The sequence below is a fragment of the Poecilia latipinna genome, unplaced genomic scaffold (assembly GCF_001443285.1).
Source record: "Poecilia latipinna isolate Pla-1442-1.1 unplaced genomic scaffold, P_latipinna-1.0 Scaffold2410, whole genome shotgun sequence".
Taxonomy (NCBI): Eukaryota; Metazoa; Chordata; class Actinopteri; order Cyprinodontiformes; family Poeciliidae; genus Poecilia; species Poecilia latipinna.
The window spans coordinates 19,844-38,293 of NW_015115026.1; the positions used below are offsets into that span (position 1 = coordinate 19,844).

Here is an 18,450-nt window from a genome sequence, read left to right on the forward strand (position 1 = left end):
CAGATCCTTTCTGCTCTTCCCTCTATGAACTCAACAGCCATGTATGACTGATCCAAAAATATCTCACAACAAGCTTGGCCCAGGGCTGTTGTCTGTCATTTTCTTGTGTTATCTGTCTTACCTTGTGCAGTCTGATCTCTCTCAACTCTGGACACTTTGTTCTCCAAAGAATGCTTAGAAAGACGGGCAGGTGCTAACATGCTAGCATGTATTGTAGCTCTAAGAAGTGGTTCAGAAACACGCTGAAGCCATAAAATAAATAATTGTATATCTATAGTAGTTGCTGTGTAATTACTAACACTATAAGAGTATTCAAGTGATTAACATCTACGTTTTAGATACCAAATAATTCCAGTTTGTTGTGTTTGTTTTTTTTTGGAATCCTAGATGATAAATATTTAAACGGTGCACTTACTTGAAAATGTGTGCATTGCGAGGGTTATTACCTTTTTCTGCAGTTAGTCTGTGGTGTCCCACCAGTTTTCTGCAGAAATGATCTGGTTCATTGAATAAACTAAATGGTTTTGAACTCACATGCGACTCACAAAACAGGTTCATTGAGTTTATGGCCAAAACCAGAGAACCTGTTACTTAATAACTGCTAGAACTAAAGACGTCACGAACAATTACCTGCTTATTTTTATTTTTGTTTATATAAATGAAAGTGAATTGTTGCTTCTATTTCTGAATTAATAATAGATAAAGTACAGGCTCTTGGTCTGTTGAGTGTAAGTATTCTCTGCACTCTTTCAATGTGTGCATATATTAGGATTTTAGATGAATATCTATTGCTTCTTAAAAAATGTATTCTTTATTCAATTTATGTTTAAAATGTATTTCAGTGTCACATTTCAAATTAATAATTAATTGTCTTAGTTTTTCAGTGACACACTACTAATATGCTGAATTTGCCCTACAAGCAACTATGAAACACATCAATAAACCAAAACATTCATGAAGTTCCTATAAAGGTCGTTTTGCTGTGAAATGTTTTTCCAAACTTGAGCAGTCCTTTCCCATGTCCGTCCTTCATTAGTGTGATGAAAATGCCACATTCAGCAACCAGGGGCTGTACCTGAGCCTCCCCTGCTGCAAGGAGGACTTCAACAGCTGCCCCAACCTGCCAGCCAACCTGCCTTTCCAGAGGAGCCCTAAAGAAACATTCTGGGTCTCCACCATCCTCTGCTCCACAAAACTCACTCAGAACGGTAATTTACCAGCTAACACACCAGTCCTCCATATTTCATACTTGATTCAACTCGGCAAATGTTGGTTTACTTTAATTTTTAGTGGACCTCCTGGCCCTCCTGAACTGGAAGGCCCATCCGGACAGGGTGTTGGACATCCTCGGTCGACTGCGACAGATCAGCGGAGAGGAGATTGTGAAGGTCATCACACCATTATTTCTGAGACGATGAGGAATGAATGGATTATTTACCTTCTTTCTTAATTTTATGCAGCGATTCTCGCCATCACTGGCATTCCTGGTAAAAAATGTTACAACCTCGAGAAACACGTTTATCTGTTTTACTGTCAAACAATCTGAAACTGAAAAATAAAAAGAATAATTGAACCTTTGAGTACAGTGGGGAATTTTACATGAAATAAAATGCAGTACATAGAATTATTGACATTCTTGCTATTTATATGTTTTGAAATCTCCTTTTGTCGATAGAAGAGCACTTAGACTAATCTTTAACATTTCCCAAGAAAGTAATCGTTCACCTTTTTTCTTTGCACAATCTCTCAATCGATTATGCAGAGATTTTCTCTCATACTCTTTTTCTCTTCAGCTCTGCTCAGGTTTTCTATGAGATTTATATCTGGGGGCTGCGAAGCCTATTGAAGAAGGTTAATTTTGTGCCCGGTGAACCATTTGTGATCTGAAGTGGCCATATGATTTAGATCGTAATCCATCAGAAAGACACAATGAAGACCCATTTCCAGTTTTCAAGTAGAGTCGACCACATCTTTTATGTAACCAAGTCGTTTAACCCTCCAGCAGCCTTAGCGTGACACTCAGGAAGAGAGCGGAAAACGTCACGGTCAGACAGCGGGGAAGTGGGTGAGGGGGGAGGGGCTTGTCCCGTCAGACCGTCAATTTCCAAAACCACACCAAAAAAAATCTTGTAAAAGCACAGGGTCACACAGGGTCAGTACGACGAATGGCTATGAGAAAGTTGACATCAACATTCAATGATTACTGATCGGAAACTCACGGACACTGATGGGATTAAAAAAAGTGTTTTCTACATCTTTCATATTCTGAATACATGGAAATGCATTTAAGACTGCTGTTAGGTCATATTATAATTTCAGAATAAATGAAAACGTGTTACATTTTAAACCGAAGGGGCTATAATTTTTTTTAGGTTCTTTTGATTCTGTTTTAGATCATGCCACAGTTGTTTTGACATTATTACTTTTTCCCCCATCGCAGTTCCTGAGAGATGTCCTGGATACACTTTTCTGTCTTTTAGATGACAACACGGACAAATACGGACCGCTCGTTTTCCAGTCTCTGGTAGGGGCATCCAAAGAACGCAGCTGCGCTCACACTTTAAATCATGTCTTGTGACTTTTCTGCAGAGGAGATGGGATGTAACGTGTATATCTGTGTGCTCAGGTGTTCATCATTAACCTGCTCAGGGACAGCCGGTTCTACCACTTCAGACCAGTAATAGACTCCTACATCCAAAACCACTTTGCCGGCGCTTTGGCGTACAAGTAAAGCAAATCTGACCCTATTCTTCTCTCAATCTGCAGCTTGTTTAAAACTTTTTTTTTTTTTTTTTTCATTTATGATGTCTGTGAAGTTTCTTAACTCCAGCTAATTTGTCTGCAGAGAGTTGATTCGATGCCTGAAGTGGTACATGGACCGCTCGGCTGAGGTAGTCCGGCAGGACCACATACAGGAAGCGATGAGGGTAAAGTATCACACTCGCTTCCTCCTTCTTCCGATCAGGCTCCTTCAGTGGGGATTAATTAGCTCCGAAAGAGGAAATGGTCAAACAGAAACGGAGCTGATAAGAAGTAATGCAACACCACAGGAGGAACTCGGGGAGTAAATTCCCTGCACAATTTATTTGAAAGGAAGTCATTGTGAAGCTCTGCGGGTATTGATGGGAAGAGTGCGGCCTTTTCATGTGGCCTTTGTGACAAGATAATGGTAAAAGATATTTCACCGCGCTGCCCGATTGCAATCATTTCTTTCATATATTGATTTTTAACCTTAAACTGATTTGGTGGTCAGGCCTGCTTCCTCTGCCAGGGATCTAAAAGTATGAGATGACATGTACGGTGGGTTATCTGATTGTTTGTCTCCGTCCGTATCCTGCACTTAATTCACCACAGGCACTGGAGTACCTGTTCAAGTTCATAGTCCAGTCTCGCATCCTGTACTCGAGGGCCACCTGTGGGATGGAGGAGGAGCAGTTCAGGGCCAGCATCCAGGAGCTTTTCCAGTCAATCCGCTTTGTCCTGAGTCTGGACAGCCGCAGCTCAGAGAATCTTGTCTTCACACAGGTTAGACACATCCTGTCAAACGTTTTCACTGTTTGGGGTTCAAAATACACACGGTACAAATGTGTAACCGCTTCGGAGGTGACAATGCTATTACAAGCACGGTGGTACATTTCAAGTGTTTGCATTTCATGTTTCCGGCTGATTTATCGTTGAGTATCGCAAATAGAAACATATTCCTGTGAGGGTTGTTTTATTTATAGTAGCATCCAAATTGTCCAGATTAATTGGTCTATCATATTCCTCTTGACTGTGATCCTCATCTGAAAACTTGACTTTGGATCTCTGAGCATTAGTGTAGTCCTTTTTCTTCTTAGCTCAGGTACAATGTCTCTGACTTTGTCTCTAGTTCAGGAGTGGTTTGACATGAGGATGGTGACAATTGTGTCATACTTTTTCCTTCTAGTCAATTTTCCAACAAGATTTAGTAAAAAGGCAACATATTATCAATGGCATGTTGTTGCTTAGCCTCCTTGTGAAGAATCTCAAAGACTGTGAAGGAAGCACACTTCTCCATAATCATGTCGACCATAACATGACATTTCTGTTTAAATGCTTTCTATTGATATTCTAGTAAACTTTAGTTGTTTTTTTATTAGCTGTAAACCCTAATCAGCACTTAAAGTTGATCACTTTATGTGTATAAAATTATTATTTTTTTCCTTCTCTACCATAAATGATCTTTTCAGTGATATTCTAATTTCACAAAAAGTCCTTTTCCTCTTTTACCAGTTGTCATTTTGTTATATATTTCCTTTGGTTATGCTGTTGTTATAGAATGATTTTTGTTCATTTGTGTTTTGTCGTATTAGTGTTGGTGTAATTTTTATTTTAGATATTATTTTAACTGAGGCTTCAGTGCCTTATTGTCACTGTTGCTCTGTCCATGGCTTGATCCTGGACACTTTAGAGGCGTGACCAGCTGCACGCTTTTCTGCGGTCATAATTCCTGACTCTCCTCCTTTTCAGTAAGTTACAGCGCCCCCATGTGTTGGATCCACAATGCAGCAGTTGATGTGAAGCCATCAGCCCTCTCCAACAGGATGTTTTTTTTTTTTTCAGAAACTGGTTTTGTTTTAAACAATATAGATAAACTATAGTTTTGGCTTTTATTGAAGAAAAGTCATGTAGAATCAGTAGCAATCTGCTTGTTCTACTTATTTTAAGTATTATAATGTTGCTGTATATTTTATATCTTTTTAAATGTTAAGTGTCATTGTTAGGGTGTTCATGCAGACACTTTTTCATATGTGTGTGCTGTAAATGATTTCTTAGTGTCGCCCTCTGCCCCCATAGGCTGCACTGTTGAACAGTTTTCCAGACATCTTCGATGAGCTGCTGCAGATGTTCACCGTTCAGGAGGTAGCTGAATATGTCAGGGGCACACTAGGGAGCATGCCCAGCACAGTGGACATTGGTCAGTCCATGGACGTGGTCAAACTTCAGTCGATTGCTCGTACAGTTGAAAGCCGACTCTTCTTCTTTCCTGGTGAGACAAACATGAAGGATTTAGGATCTTTTTTTTTTGTTTTTTACCTCACAATAATCTTGCTTTTCGCCTCATCGCTCTCTGCTTGCTTTCCCCCACTGCTTGTTGCCTCAGAGTCCCGGAGTATTCTGCTGCCAGTCGTCCTGCATCACATCCATCTACATCTGCGCCAGCAGAGGGAGCTGCTCATTTGTTCTGGGATCCTGAGCAGCATCTTTTCAATAATCAAGACCAGCTCCATGGTGCAGTACACTTTACCAAGTCCATAATTACAGGGTTACTTAGTTCTACTAAGCTTAGTATTCCAGTGTGTGTAAGTACAGAGAACTATTGAACTTTATTTAAAGGTTTTCCAGGTCCAAATAATTATGACACATTAAAATAGAGATCAGAAACCCTTTTTTATTTCCATACGCTATTTTTCATCCTACTGCTACCCTTCCTTCTGTCCTTCTTTCGATCTTTTACTTCCATTTGTGGTACTAAATTGAATACGTAGTACATGCATACATAGTTTTCAAAGCATCTGCAGTCAGAACGATCATGTTGCATTTATCTGACCTTTACGTCATCTGACTGCATTTCCAAATAGACTAGTCTACAGAAGTTGACATCAGTGCTCCACGAAAGGCCATTGCTAGTAGTTATACTTTAATTTTTTCTCAGCTTTTTCCTTCTTTTTATGAAGAAGGAAAAACAACGTTGAGCTCAACGTTGGCTCAACGTTGAGCAACGTTGGCTCCCGTTGCTCAACAACTTTTAAATCGATTCACAGATGGATCAAATTAATCGATCCATTATTACTTTTGAGAATGCGGGTTGCTTTGGGGTCATAAACTGTTCACACAGAAGTGTGACTGCAGTAGTAATAAATTACTAGTCTGATTGCCCATCAGAAGACCCGCTGTGTGAATGTAGCCTAGGCGCCATACTTTATCAATCACATACTTCATGGTGGTTTAAAGTTTTCCTCATCCTCTTTTAATTTGACTGTCTTCTCAGGAGTCCTCTGTTCAAGAAGAAGTGGAAATGATGGTGGAGAGCCTTCTGGATGTGCTGTTGCAGACTCTGCTGTCCATCATGAGCAAATCTCATTCTGTGGAGACATCCAGAGGACAACGCTGTCCCCAGTGCACCGCGGAGATAACGGTAAGCCTTCACTCAATCTGCCCCTTTGAAGGATGATAACAAAACTCCGCAAACTTTAGTCATTATTTTGAGCAGGTTTATTTATGTGTTTTCGTACTTGTTCTCTCTCTCTCTGCAGGGGGAGTACGTTTCCTGCCTCCTTTCTCTCCTCAGACAGATGACAGAGATCCACTTCCACCACCTTCTCAACAGTTTCCATAGCAAGGAGGAACTAAAGGCGAGAGAGTCTAAAAGTCTGATAACGTCTTTGCTCAGTTCTCTCAGTTTCAGACCTGAGCTGACATCAGGGAAAGTTTGTACTGCCGTCTGTTGGCTGCACACTTGGACTGAGCAGATTTTTGTTGCCTCTTTTCCCGCAGGAGTTTCTGTTGAAGATTTTCTGTGTTTTTCGAAACCTGATGAAGCTGACTATCTTCCCCAGAGACTGGAGCGTCATGCGTCTCCTAACCAGCCAGTAAGTATTGCTTCTTTGCTTCTGTTGTACGGTTTTTATCCCGCAGATGGTGAGTGAACAAAGCCAGCTCTCTAATCCAGAGACTCATCCGAAGGTGATGCTTGTGTTGCAAGTGTTTAAATTCGCCTTTTGGCAGCCGGCTTGTTTTTACTTTACACTTTGTCGTATTTCTGCAGCGTCATCGTAGTGACGACTCAGTTTCTGTCTCCGGCGCTGCACAAAAACTTCTCCGAGGGAGATTTTGATTTCAAGGTGTGTCTGTGCATTTGCAAACGATGAAAACCCATAACTCCATAAAACCACTAGATATTTTATGCTTTTTATGTAATCATTTAAATGGTATTACTTGCTAATTATGTGGATTTCTCTTTGTATTTTAGGTGTGGAACTCCTTTTTCAGCCTCACTGTCCTCTACATCAACCAGCCCAGTCTGCAGCTGGAAGCACTCCCTCCTGCCAAGAGAAAGAAAACCCTGGACAAGTAAAAGCCTCTCTCAAATTCTAAAAAATAAGCATGTGCATTATTATTATTATTATTATTGTTATTTTTATCAGATTTCAAACAATGTATCTTATTACTCACTTCTAAATCTCCTTTTGTAGGCATGGGGATTTGAGAGTAATAATGGCATATGAGCTCTTCAGCATGTGGCAGAAATTAGGTGGGTCAACCGTCGCTCACTTCATCAATAATAATTTAAGTGAGGTATGTGTAGTACATTGCAAATGTATTATGATTTATTTTTAATATTTTGCTTCCAAAGTCAGGCTTAGTCACAAATGTGGAGCAACAATTCTTTATGTTTTATTGTATTTTTCACTACTTCATGCAGAAATAGGAGTCACTCAGCGGTTACAAAAGGCTAATGCAGTTAAAGAATGAAGCTGTTTCCTGTCAACACATAGAAATATTAATATGAAGAGAAACTTTAAGCAGCATCTTTAGGCATTTTGTTTGCAGCGGTCTTTGACAAAAGCACCATTTAAGACCAATTCTTTAGGAGCTTCCACATTGCTTCACAGCAGTATTTATCTCCCTATATCTTAGGCTTGACGTTTCTTCTTTTCTTATTTTGTGCTTTTGTTCTCCACCTATTTACATATTTAATTAAGCTTACCCATGTTGCACTGCATTCTGTTACAGTCACAGAGAAATTATAACATTTTAAGGGATTTTCAAAACCCCTTAAAGATCTAAGGATCGGTATCATTTTACAAAGTCTTGAGGCCTCATAAGAACAGTTTAAAGAAATTCAGTGTGGCTTAAAACACCATTGTGTTTGTATTCTTTATATGTTTAGCAGAGTTGTTCAACAAACACCTCTGTCTGTATCAATCCATTTCAACTAGGTGACAACAAGCCACACTTCATCCCAGGAATGATGGGACCCTTCCTTGGTGTCACCTTAGTTCCTCAGACCGAGGTCCGGAATATTATGATCCCAATTTTTCATGATATGATGGACTGGGAGCAAAGGAAAAATGGGAATTTCAAACAAGTTAGTATAAAATTGATTTGTTGTGAAATCCAGAGTGTGTGCCCTGTCCTTACGTAGCTCTTTGTCACACAACGCACCTGTTCCTGGACGTTCGTAACTCCAGGTGGAGGCAGAGCTGATGGATAAGCTGGACAGCATGGTGTCGGATGGGAAAGGCGATGACAACCACAGAGAGCTCTTCAGCTTGTTGTGAGTTTCAAACAAATGCTCAGTGAGACTATGAAGGAAATATTCTGTTTCTTTAAGATTTTTAATTTTTTTCCCTGTTGTTTTTTGTTTCTTTTATCACAACAGAACACAGCTGTTTGGTCCTTATCCAAGGTGAAGAATAACTTTTGCACTTCCAAAAGCTGAACGATGCTGGCATTTGCTTCCTGTACTTAATATCTGTGGTCAATGTGTGTTTTCCTCCAGCTTGCTGGAGAAGATTGAGCAGGAGACATGGAGGGAAACTGGCATCTCATTTGTGACATCAGTCACAAGACTTGTTGAGAGAATACTTGATTACAGGTATGCTAAAGTAAAGTTACGTGCTATAATGATGTTGTTTTCAGGGCTTTAAAAAGGGAACTTGCACTTCCAGGGACTGCATGAAAGGGGACGAGATGGAGAACAAGAAGATCAGCGGTTCAGTCAACCTTATGGTGAGACATTCATTACACTTTCGATCTTATGTGATCATTTCGTAAAAGGGGAAAAGTGACCTGCTTTTTATTTCTTGTTCTACTGCAACATCAGAACTTCTACAAATCAGAGGTGAACAAGGAGGACATGTACATCCGCTACATCCACAAACTAAGTGACCTGCATCTTCAGGCAGAGGATTTCACAGGTAACCTTCAGACTGCAAGTACGTTTTTGTCACATAGTTTGGTACGACTCAACGCTCACTTTGATACTAGCTGCTGTAGAACCTTTTAGCAGCTGATTTTTTATGGTACAACTACGTAATTTCATTTTGATTGAAGGCGAGCTCTGCTTTATTGACCCTAAAAATATTGTGTCTGTTGATATCAAGAGCACAATAGATTCAGCGTTCCTATTGCACACAAAGGGAAAGGGAGTAATAACTAAGTGTGTCAGTCAAGTTTCAAATTGTGGCATTCAAAGTATGACATTTGCACTGGAGAAACGTGATCAGTGCTACTGAATCAGTGGTGCTAATCCTATTGATAACGGCACCTTACAAGTGTGGCCATTTACAAATAAGAGTGTTGGAAAAACATTAACTTGCCGATGGGAAACAAAATCCTTTTTGTAATTGAACTGTTGTATCAAACTGAGAGAGAAATAAATGAATATTAATAGATAATTATAAAATGCACAATTCTAATTTTGACCTTTGGCATTTAATAACAAAGCCAAAAACAAAAGCAAAATAAAGTAAAATAAAAACATTCTATGCAGGTGTAACTTTTTTTCACTTGAACTTGGATATCGAATAGATGTCTTTCTTTTTTTTTCTTCTTTCTTTGTCTTCTCTCTCTCTCTGTCTCTGTTTTTCCTCTCTCTCTCTCTCTTCATGCAAAAGGAAGATGGGGCATCAAATTATAAAACCTGGTTTCAAACCCCCATTTTATTATTTGCTCCCACGCAGATGAACATGTTAATAGATAGGAGACTTCCAACCTTAAAAAATCAAACAAGAGTACAGAGACTCCCTTGATTAAATTCATGGCCTAAATGTCAGGTAGATAATTATGTGCTTCTGGCATTTACTCTTTCATTCTTGGATTTATTATTTATTATTACTTCTTAGAAAAAGATTTACTGTGCAGTTTGTATTTTATAATCCCCCCTTTCAGTCCTGTAAGCAGAAAATCAGGGGAACTTTGCAGCTTATATGCAACAGGCTGAGGACGTGGCATTAAAGAGTGCTACTCACAAACTGTAGCTGCTTCCATATGAGTCATTAAAGACACGTCGATCCATTACACAGCTCAAATATTATCAACACTATACATGCTTGTTGGCAAATATAACATTATGACCTTGAATTTATTGATGCTTATTTTGTGAAATACAGTTATTATGGTGACATAATGAATGTTGTAATATTTTCCTATTTATTTCCGGAAATTAGCACATTTATATGTAAAGAATAGTAATTAGATGTAAACAGTGTTATTTCTTCTCTACTACAATTAAATAAATTTGTCCTTGAGAGTTGCACAGGGTGCCATTAAAGTACTAGTAAATTAGACATTTTGCATATATCAGTGTAGCAACCAATATTTTGCTATTTTTTTTAAATCTGCTGTAACATTTAGAGCACAAACATTGATTAACTGTTACAAGTTTTGTTATTTTGATTTATTTTGAACTATAGAATAGTTTTCATTGATTAAAAAAAAGAAAAACTAAACCTGGCACGACACAAGTGGCATGACATCCTATTTGCTCTGATATAAAAACCCGTGACTGCTCACCGGATAAGAAAGGCTAAGAAAGACGTTGTGAGTCCTGTTATCTTTAATCAGCTGAAATTCATGTTGGCAGGTCGATTCTTACCAGAACCAACCACAAAATTCTGATTGCTCCATGTCTACCATGGATGTTGCTCTTCCTCCTCTCTCTTTTGCATGCGTTAGTTGTGGCTCTGCTGACTTGATATTTTGCTGCAATCTGCACTTCTGAGCTGCACTCTAATGGCGTGTGCTTTTACCTTGCGACTCTAAAGCTGTTCCAGAGTGCCTTACTTGATGTGTCAACACACTAAATGACACTCATGCAAGTTTTCCTCATGACTGGGCCTGATTTTCGTTTTCCGTGTCACTGCTTGAAACACACATCAAGGGATCCGGGGCACAAACACAGCCAGAAGTAAGCCACATGGTGAACAGTAAGAGACACAATGGTGGGGGATGGGAGCTATTCCCTTAAGTGAACAGTGTGGGTCACGAAGGGTGGCTAACAAAACACATTCAAGGCTTGCAACACAACAGCACTGGAATATTTATAGTATGTTATATTTTTTATGACTGCGTATTTTATGCATTGAACCAATGACAAAGGCAAACCACAGTCTGTCACTCTGAACTTTTAAAACAACATGAGGGCTCTTCATCAGCTTGGTGTTAATTTGAACACAAAACATTTTGAATGTAAACTCTTTCAAACAGACGGCATTTAGTCACGTAATTCGCCAGAATAAAAACGTTGGTGGACTTTTTTTTTTTTTTCTTCCCATGAAATGCGGATCTACAGAATAGGCACGTTCTCAGATTAAAAATAGACCTTTGGTTCTAATTTAAGCACAAGCAGTTCTGTTGTGTTGAAACAGCTGAACAGACCTCCTCCCACCCGGGCGACAGAAGGGAAAGCTTCAATTGTGTGCCTTGATTGGTTCATTCAGATATTTCCTACAAGTAAAGGGGGCAAATGTTTATTTTTAGAGGCACCAAATTATGTCTGGTTTCATCTTTCAAGCCCTTAGTGTGTGCGTAGAGGAATGTTAACCGATATCTGTCTGTGCAGATGTACAGTGGTACAGTTGTTTTTGCTGTTGCTTTGCTTTGTTTGAATGTTCTTGGTTCATTTCTAAGCTTCTCAGGCTAAAGTTTGCATATTATCATTGAATCTTTCTGGTTTTCATGTACTGGTTTCTTCATGTCAGGTGTTCATAGAAGCAAAAAGAAGCTTTTAAGACATAGGTAATGTGCATGCGATGCACTGCTACATTACACATAAAGGTACATAAAAATAAATAAATGGTAAAATATTAAATGAGGATATAAATTTCCTGTGAGGAAGCTAAAGCTTGGGTGGCATTGGACCTTTGGAACGCTACAGAAAATCTCTAGTCTTGGAAGAAGTGGTTATTGAGATCTTGTGTGCTAATGGAAATTTAAATGTCCATAAAAATAAAAAAAAAGTCTGATTTTGTTGTGTGTTTTGAAACATATTGTAATTTTAACAACTTTCTGATCCTGGAAATGAAATATTTAAACATCCTTAATGTTCTTTCCACCTCTACTTTCTGTCTTGCCAGCATACAGTCATGTTGCTCAGGCCATCTTGTGTATTTTTGCCACTGACTGTGTTTCAGGTCGTACACCATCTGTTGCTGAAAAAAAAATGCTGATTATAAATTTCTGCTTTTCTTTACTCTAAAAAAAACATCGTCTCTTCATGTTACTTTGCTGTATCAAACATAGTTATGCATTTGTTCACTTGTTATTCGTTAACAGAGGCAGCGTTCACTCTGCTGCTGTACTGGGAGCTGCTGCAGTGGGAGGACCGGCCTCTGAGGGATTTTCTCCACTACCCCTGTCAGAGCGAGTGGCAACGCAAAGAAAACCTGAGTCGTAAAATCCTTCACTACTTCAACAAGGGAAAGGCGAGTGACTTTTGTTTTGTTCTGTTTTCTGCAGCTGTGTCTTTTATATCTTACATTTCTTAATGATTTAATTGCTCTCCAGTCTGAGTCATTTTACTGTCTCTTACTGTGAGGAAAGGGAAAAAATTGCGGTGACGTAAATTTGATATTTTTTTTCAAACCAAACATGATTTGTATTTGGTTTGAAACACAAACACAAATCAATAGATTTGTGTGGTTAAATAGAAAGGAGAAGGTTGAAACTCAGGGGTGCCAAAGTCCAATCCTTGAGTGCTATCATCCCACTTCTCCAGCACCTGAATCAAATGAACTACTTGTTAGCAGAAACTCTGCAGAGCTGAATTACTGCTGGTGAGGGAATTCAGATATCTGACTCTGGTGTTTTTGGAGGAGGGAGGCAGGCTGGTAGGTCTCAAGGACTGGACTTGAGAACCCTTGTTGCTGGTACTGTTTCTGTTTAAGATTCTTTGTCTCTGTTGTTGAAGGGCTGTTACATTTTCATCATGAACGTGCAGCTGATCATTAACTTTTTCATTTTTCCTCCTTGATCATTTGCCAAAGGCTTACATGTTACGAAAACAACATTTCTTAGTGGATTATATGCTGCAGAATTGCATTGTTCACACAAGTTTAAGTATCTTTTAAAGTAAGTCCAGTTTCTTAGTATGACACTTACAAATATCTAATCATATAAACAACTATTTAATGCTTGATTTTAATGTTTGAACAGGTCGATATGGAGCTAATTTCTGATGTATTTGTATATGTTGTAGGGAGCTATGTAAATGACTCACATAAAAGTTTTTGCACTAATCCAGTGCTTCATACTGAGGAAGAGCAATCAGTTGAAATGTAATTTTCTTTCCCAAACCTCTCCTCCCTGGCCGGTGTTCATCCGCAAAATTAAATTAGTTGACCGGCCCGTATGCTCTGCAGAGGAAAATGCCCAGTGGACCCAGGTAGCAGCTGAAAAGAAATAAAACTGTCATCTTTCATTAACTTATTGCCTTCTCCTGCAGTTATTGCTATATATGAAGGGGAAAAAAAATTATAGAGACTCCTCAAGCAGTGAGTGTTAAAATTTTTTACTGGATAAAAATAGCTCAATGTGTTGGTTAAAAAGCACCCAGCAAGTTGGTACCAGAAGGAATGTAAAGATTTGGAAATTAACCTTGCTGCTTTCCCTTGGTACAACTCAGAAACTGCTTTTTGATGAAATTAAGGAGAGCAAAGAGTTAAAACTCCAACGTATCATTGGTTCTAGCATTTTTGTGAAACTACACCATCCACAGCCAACCCCAATGGAGGGTAGCGCAGTGTCAATTTACAATTTTAGAATATAAAATCTAATTACTTCCCTCTTTTGCCATGAACAAAGATGCTTCTTACATTGCCAGTTAAAACATGTTTGTTCTTCATTCAATCAAGCTGCTAACAGTGGGTGGAGTATCCAGAAATTTTTCTCAAGTAAAAGCTTCTGTTCAATCAAAACCATCTTCGTCAATCCTTACACGCAACAGACAAATATAATGACAACATTGATCATTTTAATGGTGTTTTTTTATTTTTATTTTTTATTTTTTATTTTAGATTCATTTCTCATTCTTCCATTATCTCTTTTATATCTCCACAGTGCTGGGAATATGGGATCTCTCTCTGCCGGGAGCTGGCTTTCCAGTATGAGACTTTATATGATTATCAGAGTCTCAGCTGGATACGGGTAAGTAAAGTGCCTCACGCTACGCGTTTCTGCTGCTGCTGCTGCTGCTGCTGCCATCAAACAAGCATCCTCTGTGATGCTGTAAGGAAAGATTTTCAGCTCCCTCTGTCACCGTGATGCTCGGTTGTGGGGTGTGAAGTGCAAACACAACGTCCCAATTACCTGAGCACGCCCACGCGCCTCTGGAAGAGCAGAGGATTCAGCAAAGTGTGTGATTAAATTATTATTCATCATGGCTCCGCTGCTTGTTTGTCTTTGTGTCACAGAAAATGGAGGCAGCGTATTATGACAACATCATCGAACAGCAGAGGATCGAGCCGGAGTTCTTTAAGATGGGCTTCTATGGGAGGAAGTTTCCTTTCTTCCTCAGGGTAAGAGACTGCAGTGGTCGGAAATCCGCATTACAGCAGGAAACCGTGTCTGTTATTCCCACATGTAACTAATGGGATAGTGGACATGTCTGCTTGTCTGCTGACGTGTAGAAAAGATGATCTGCAACTTGTTTAAATCTAATGTTAAACTTGTTTGCAGCTGCTGCGCGGTTTTGGCAGGAACACATAAAAGAAAATCCTACAATTTGTTTTTAAGGTCTTAAACAGCCTCGCTCCGCCTTATTTAATACAGCTTCTCACCTGGTCACTTGGCTCTGCTGACCAGCTGCTTCTGGTCATTCCCAGTGGAAGCTTTGAGGGATGAAGACCTTCTATATCGAGTCCCCTAAGTTAAAGAACGCTTATAAATTTGACAGGCCCTTTCACTGTCCAGTTTTAAAACTCGTCTAAAAATATTTTACTCATTTGCCTTTAACCCAAATGAGACTAGATTTTACTTTATTTTGATCAGTTTTACTGCTTTGTTTGTTCAGTAGAATTTTTAAAATTCATTTAATGTTTTCTTTTATCTCATCTATCTCTCATATTCAGCACTTTGTTTCAGCTGCGGCTGGTGTTTATGCACTTTGCAAATTAAGTTGTTGATGTTTATGGTTGGGGTTTGGCTGCAGCCAGTTCATTGGAGGATTGAAAATAAGTAATTGTTTTAAATTTGGTGCGTGCAGTCATTAATAGCCGCTTCTTAACTGCTCTAGAGAAAAGGTTTTTCATTTTAAAACTACAACTTTAGTGTGAAATATATTATGTCAATGTATAATGTTGGCTGTTTTTCTTTTAATAGTAAAAAACTGAAATTTGTGAGTATTGCTAGCTCAGCAGCTTGTGCTGCTGGTGCTGAAACAGTAAAAAAAAAAAAGATGAGGGGAAGTTAATTTCAGATCCAGCAGGCTTGGGCTACAGATTTTAAACAGAGTAAGAGGTACAGGGTTTGTGTGAGGTTTGAACACTTCCCTGCTTTTTTTCTGCAGAATAAGGAGTTTGTCTGCCGCGGTTACGACTACGAACGGCTCGAGGATTTCCAGCAGAGGATGCTGGGAGAATTTCCACAAGCCATTGCAATGCAGCACACAAACCAGCCTGATGACACCATCCTGCAGAGCGACGCCCAGTGTATCCTTATAACTTCCCTACCGTTGGTGCCGCCACTCAGAGATAAAGATGTTTTGTGTGAATAGAAAAAGTTAATGATGACTGAAAAATGTTGCATATTAAACAAAAAACAACAACTAAACCTCAATCTGTCATTGTTCCTCCAGAGTCGGGCAGTAAAAGCATTTTCCTTTTCATCTCCCTTCATCTGTCTCTTCCTTGACGCGTGGCTTCCCTAGACTTGCAGATCTACGCAGTGACTCCAGTTTCAGACATCTCTGATGTGCCTCAGCTGGAGCGTGTGCCTGAGAGGATCAAGAGTTTCTACCGCATAAACAATGTCAGCCGCTTCCACCATGACAGGCCTTTCCACAAGGGGCCTAAGGACCGGGAGAATGAGTTCAGGGTATGAGGAGGATTGACACTCTCAGCTCAGCTCAGGCTTTATTCAGAACAGTAATAGTCCAGGTGTAGCCTTTTAGCACTTGAAATGGATCTAAGTGTTGAAACAGCAGGTAATTAAAGCAGCAGTGATAAACGTCTCAGTTGATTTAGGTTGGTGTAACGCCCCCTGGTGGCCACAGTGGAAGCCACCAGCTTTTTATTTTTTATTTTTACTTAAAATAAACCAGGGGTTTTGTCTGGTTTTTTTCCAGTTAAGCCACTATATTAACAAGCATTTAAGATATACAGTTTTGGAGATGAACTGTGCTGGATGTTTTTCCATTCAGTATTTAAAAAATAAAGACGTCTTTATTAAAACAGAGTTCAAATGCAAAATTATTTTGATTATTCAGGACAAACCTAATTTCTGTGGGATCTAATTGTATTCAGTTTACTTAAACAGTGTCAATTCACAACAAACATCATTTAACGTCACAAGACAAACAGGCACACTTAATATGCAATCATAATCCAACATATAACCTAGCCAATCCAATTGTTGCCTTTACAATCCAGTCATTTCACCACATTCCTCTATATATTGTATAATTATATAACTGTACAATCAGTTGGCTTGGAACCATGATTCACAACAGTGCTGTAAAGGGTGCCGGATATGTAAATGTTCAATTAAAACTTCAATGAAACAGCAATACTTCATCTAGCAAAACCTAGTTTAAAATGAAGTTATTACATTATCAAATAAATGAATCGGGTTGCTTGTAAAATGAAAGACTAGAACTGAAAGCCAATGAGAAGTGGTTTGTCAAGCTGTATCACAAAGCAAAGAATTGTAGTCAAAGATCATTTTACTTCAGTTATCAGGTATTTTGGTTTTCCTTGCTTAAACACAAAACATCATCAGACGTTCATGAAATGTAAACCATATATGTGTATATTTTACCTCAGTATGTTTGAAAGTTTTTCTTTTAGTGTTAGCTGACATTTCTGACGTTTTTCCCAGAACTAACTGAGTTTTTATAGGAACATTTACACCTTTATAGTGATCGGACAGACTGTGGACACTGATTTTGGTTCAGAGACGAAGAGTGACATGATCGGATTTCACAAACATCTGTGGAAACATTTAATGTGTAAAATACAGCTGGAATCCTCTCGAACCCAATCGCAACTACTATATAACATTTGTAGGCAGAATCTGAAAACTGAAAGATCTAACTGCTTTCCCTGAATTATTGAAGAGGTATTGGTTCTTTCAAAACCGTAAATAGTGTTTACTACAGCTAAAAAGTAAAAAAAAAATAAACAGCCTGGGGCACTTCAGAGACTTGCTTATGCATAATATTGTAGTTTTGCGTGACACAGTAACCCAGATTTAAAATCAAACCGCACAAAGTGTTAAGCATGTAGGTCACCAGTCTACAACTGTGTTTCTGCCTGCCCGGGTTTTTTTTTTTTTTTTTATCTGCAAAACACAGTCAGATGCCCACTGGGTTTAACTAATATTAGACAACGCCGTTAGAATAACCGCGGCTTTTCATCTGCATCTTCAACAGAGTCTGTGGATCGAGAGAACAACCCTGATTCTGGCTCGTCCTCTCCCTGGGATCGCCCGCTGGGCAGAGGTGGAGAGGAGAGAACTGGTGGGCTCATATCAAACGTGCAACGCATCGCTTCGCATCGGACGCGTCGGCAGCTTTAACGTCGGCTTTATCTGTGTTTTCAGGTGGAGGTGAGCCCACTCGAGAACGCCATTTACGTTGTGGAGAACAAGACCCAGGAGCTGCGGACTTTGATCAGCCAGTACCAACACAGGCAGCATCACGGCAACATCAACCCGCTCAGCATGTGTCTCAACGGCGTCATAGATGCTGCTGTGAACGGCGGCATCGCCAGATATCAGGAGGTAGAGCTGCAGGGCAGAGATGAACGGGAAGCCAGTGTGAAAGTGATGAGTGCTGAGAGCTGTTGCTGAGAGAAATCTTTATCTTTTGTTTGATTCTCTGCAAAAGGCCTTCTTCGATAAAGACTACATCAGCAGTCACCCCGAGGACACAGAGCGAATCACGCATCTGAAGGATCTCATGCAGGAGCTGGTCAGACTCAATTTAAATACTTTAGTAGATTTTAGAATGCTTTGGAAATAGAAACATCGTGTTTTTTGTTTTTTTTTTCTTTTCTGACATCAGGTGCATATTCTTGGAGTGGGGCTGGCTGTTCATGAGAAACTGGTGCATCCAGAAATGCGTCCTCTGCACAAAAAGCTTGTGGACCAGTTCCACATGATGAGGACAGGCTTACACCATGTGAGTTTTCATTTTTCTTTTTTAAATGTGTTCTTAACATACTTTGTAAAAAAAAAAAAAAAAAAAAAAAAAAAAAAAATATTTTT

The 18,450-nt window shown here is 39.3% G+C and overlaps 1 protein-coding gene across 1 annotated transcript in view; it reads left to right on the top strand.

Annotated features, from left to right (window-relative positions):
- The window catches only part of LOC106937683 (dedicator of cytokinesis protein 3-like), a gene marked incomplete at its 5' end in the record, with an annotated part of 44,283 nt that overhangs the window by 17,916 nt on the left and 7,917 nt on the right, over window positions 1-18,450 (top strand). Inside the window, 29 exons of the mRNA XM_015019325.1 lie at window positions 1,037-1,208; window positions 1,291-1,388; window positions 2,441-2,524; window positions 2,627-2,727; window positions 2,846-2,927; window positions 3,355-3,525; window positions 4,819-5,011; window positions 5,126-5,253; window positions 6,014-6,160; window positions 6,279-6,377; window positions 6,520-6,614; window positions 6,791-6,866; window positions 6,995-7,095; window positions 7,218-7,276; window positions 7,965-8,113; window positions 8,217-8,302; window positions 8,408-8,434; window positions 8,528-8,623; window positions 8,697-8,757; window positions 8,852-8,945; window positions 12,304-12,452; window positions 14,086-14,172; window positions 14,439-14,543; window positions 15,533-15,674; window positions 15,893-16,059; window positions 17,615-17,701; window positions 17,785-17,964; window positions 18,071-18,154; window positions 18,248-18,364. Of these exons, the coding sequence (XP_014874811.1) occupies window positions 1,037-1,208; window positions 1,291-1,388; window positions 2,441-2,524; window positions 2,627-2,727; window positions 2,846-2,927; window positions 3,355-3,525; window positions 4,819-5,011; window positions 5,126-5,253; window positions 6,014-6,160; window positions 6,279-6,377; window positions 6,520-6,614; window positions 6,791-6,866; window positions 6,995-7,095; window positions 7,218-7,276; window positions 7,965-8,113; window positions 8,217-8,302; window positions 8,408-8,434; window positions 8,528-8,623; window positions 8,697-8,757; window positions 8,852-8,945; window positions 12,304-12,452; window positions 14,086-14,172; window positions 14,439-14,543; window positions 15,533-15,674; window positions 15,893-16,059; window positions 17,615-17,701; window positions 17,785-17,964; window positions 18,071-18,154; window positions 18,248-18,364 (3,237 nt within the window). The remainder of the gene's footprint in view (window positions 1-1,036; window positions 1,209-1,290; window positions 1,389-2,440; window positions 2,525-2,626; window positions 2,728-2,845; window positions 2,928-3,354; window positions 3,526-4,818; window positions 5,012-5,125; window positions 5,254-6,013; window positions 6,161-6,278; window positions 6,378-6,519; window positions 6,615-6,790; window positions 6,867-6,994; window positions 7,096-7,217; window positions 7,277-7,964; window positions 8,114-8,216; window positions 8,303-8,407; window positions 8,435-8,527; window positions 8,624-8,696; window positions 8,758-8,851; window positions 8,946-12,303; window positions 12,453-14,085; window positions 14,173-14,438; window positions 14,544-15,532; window positions 15,675-15,892; window positions 16,060-17,614; window positions 17,702-17,784; window positions 17,965-18,070; window positions 18,155-18,247; window positions 18,365-18,450) is intronic.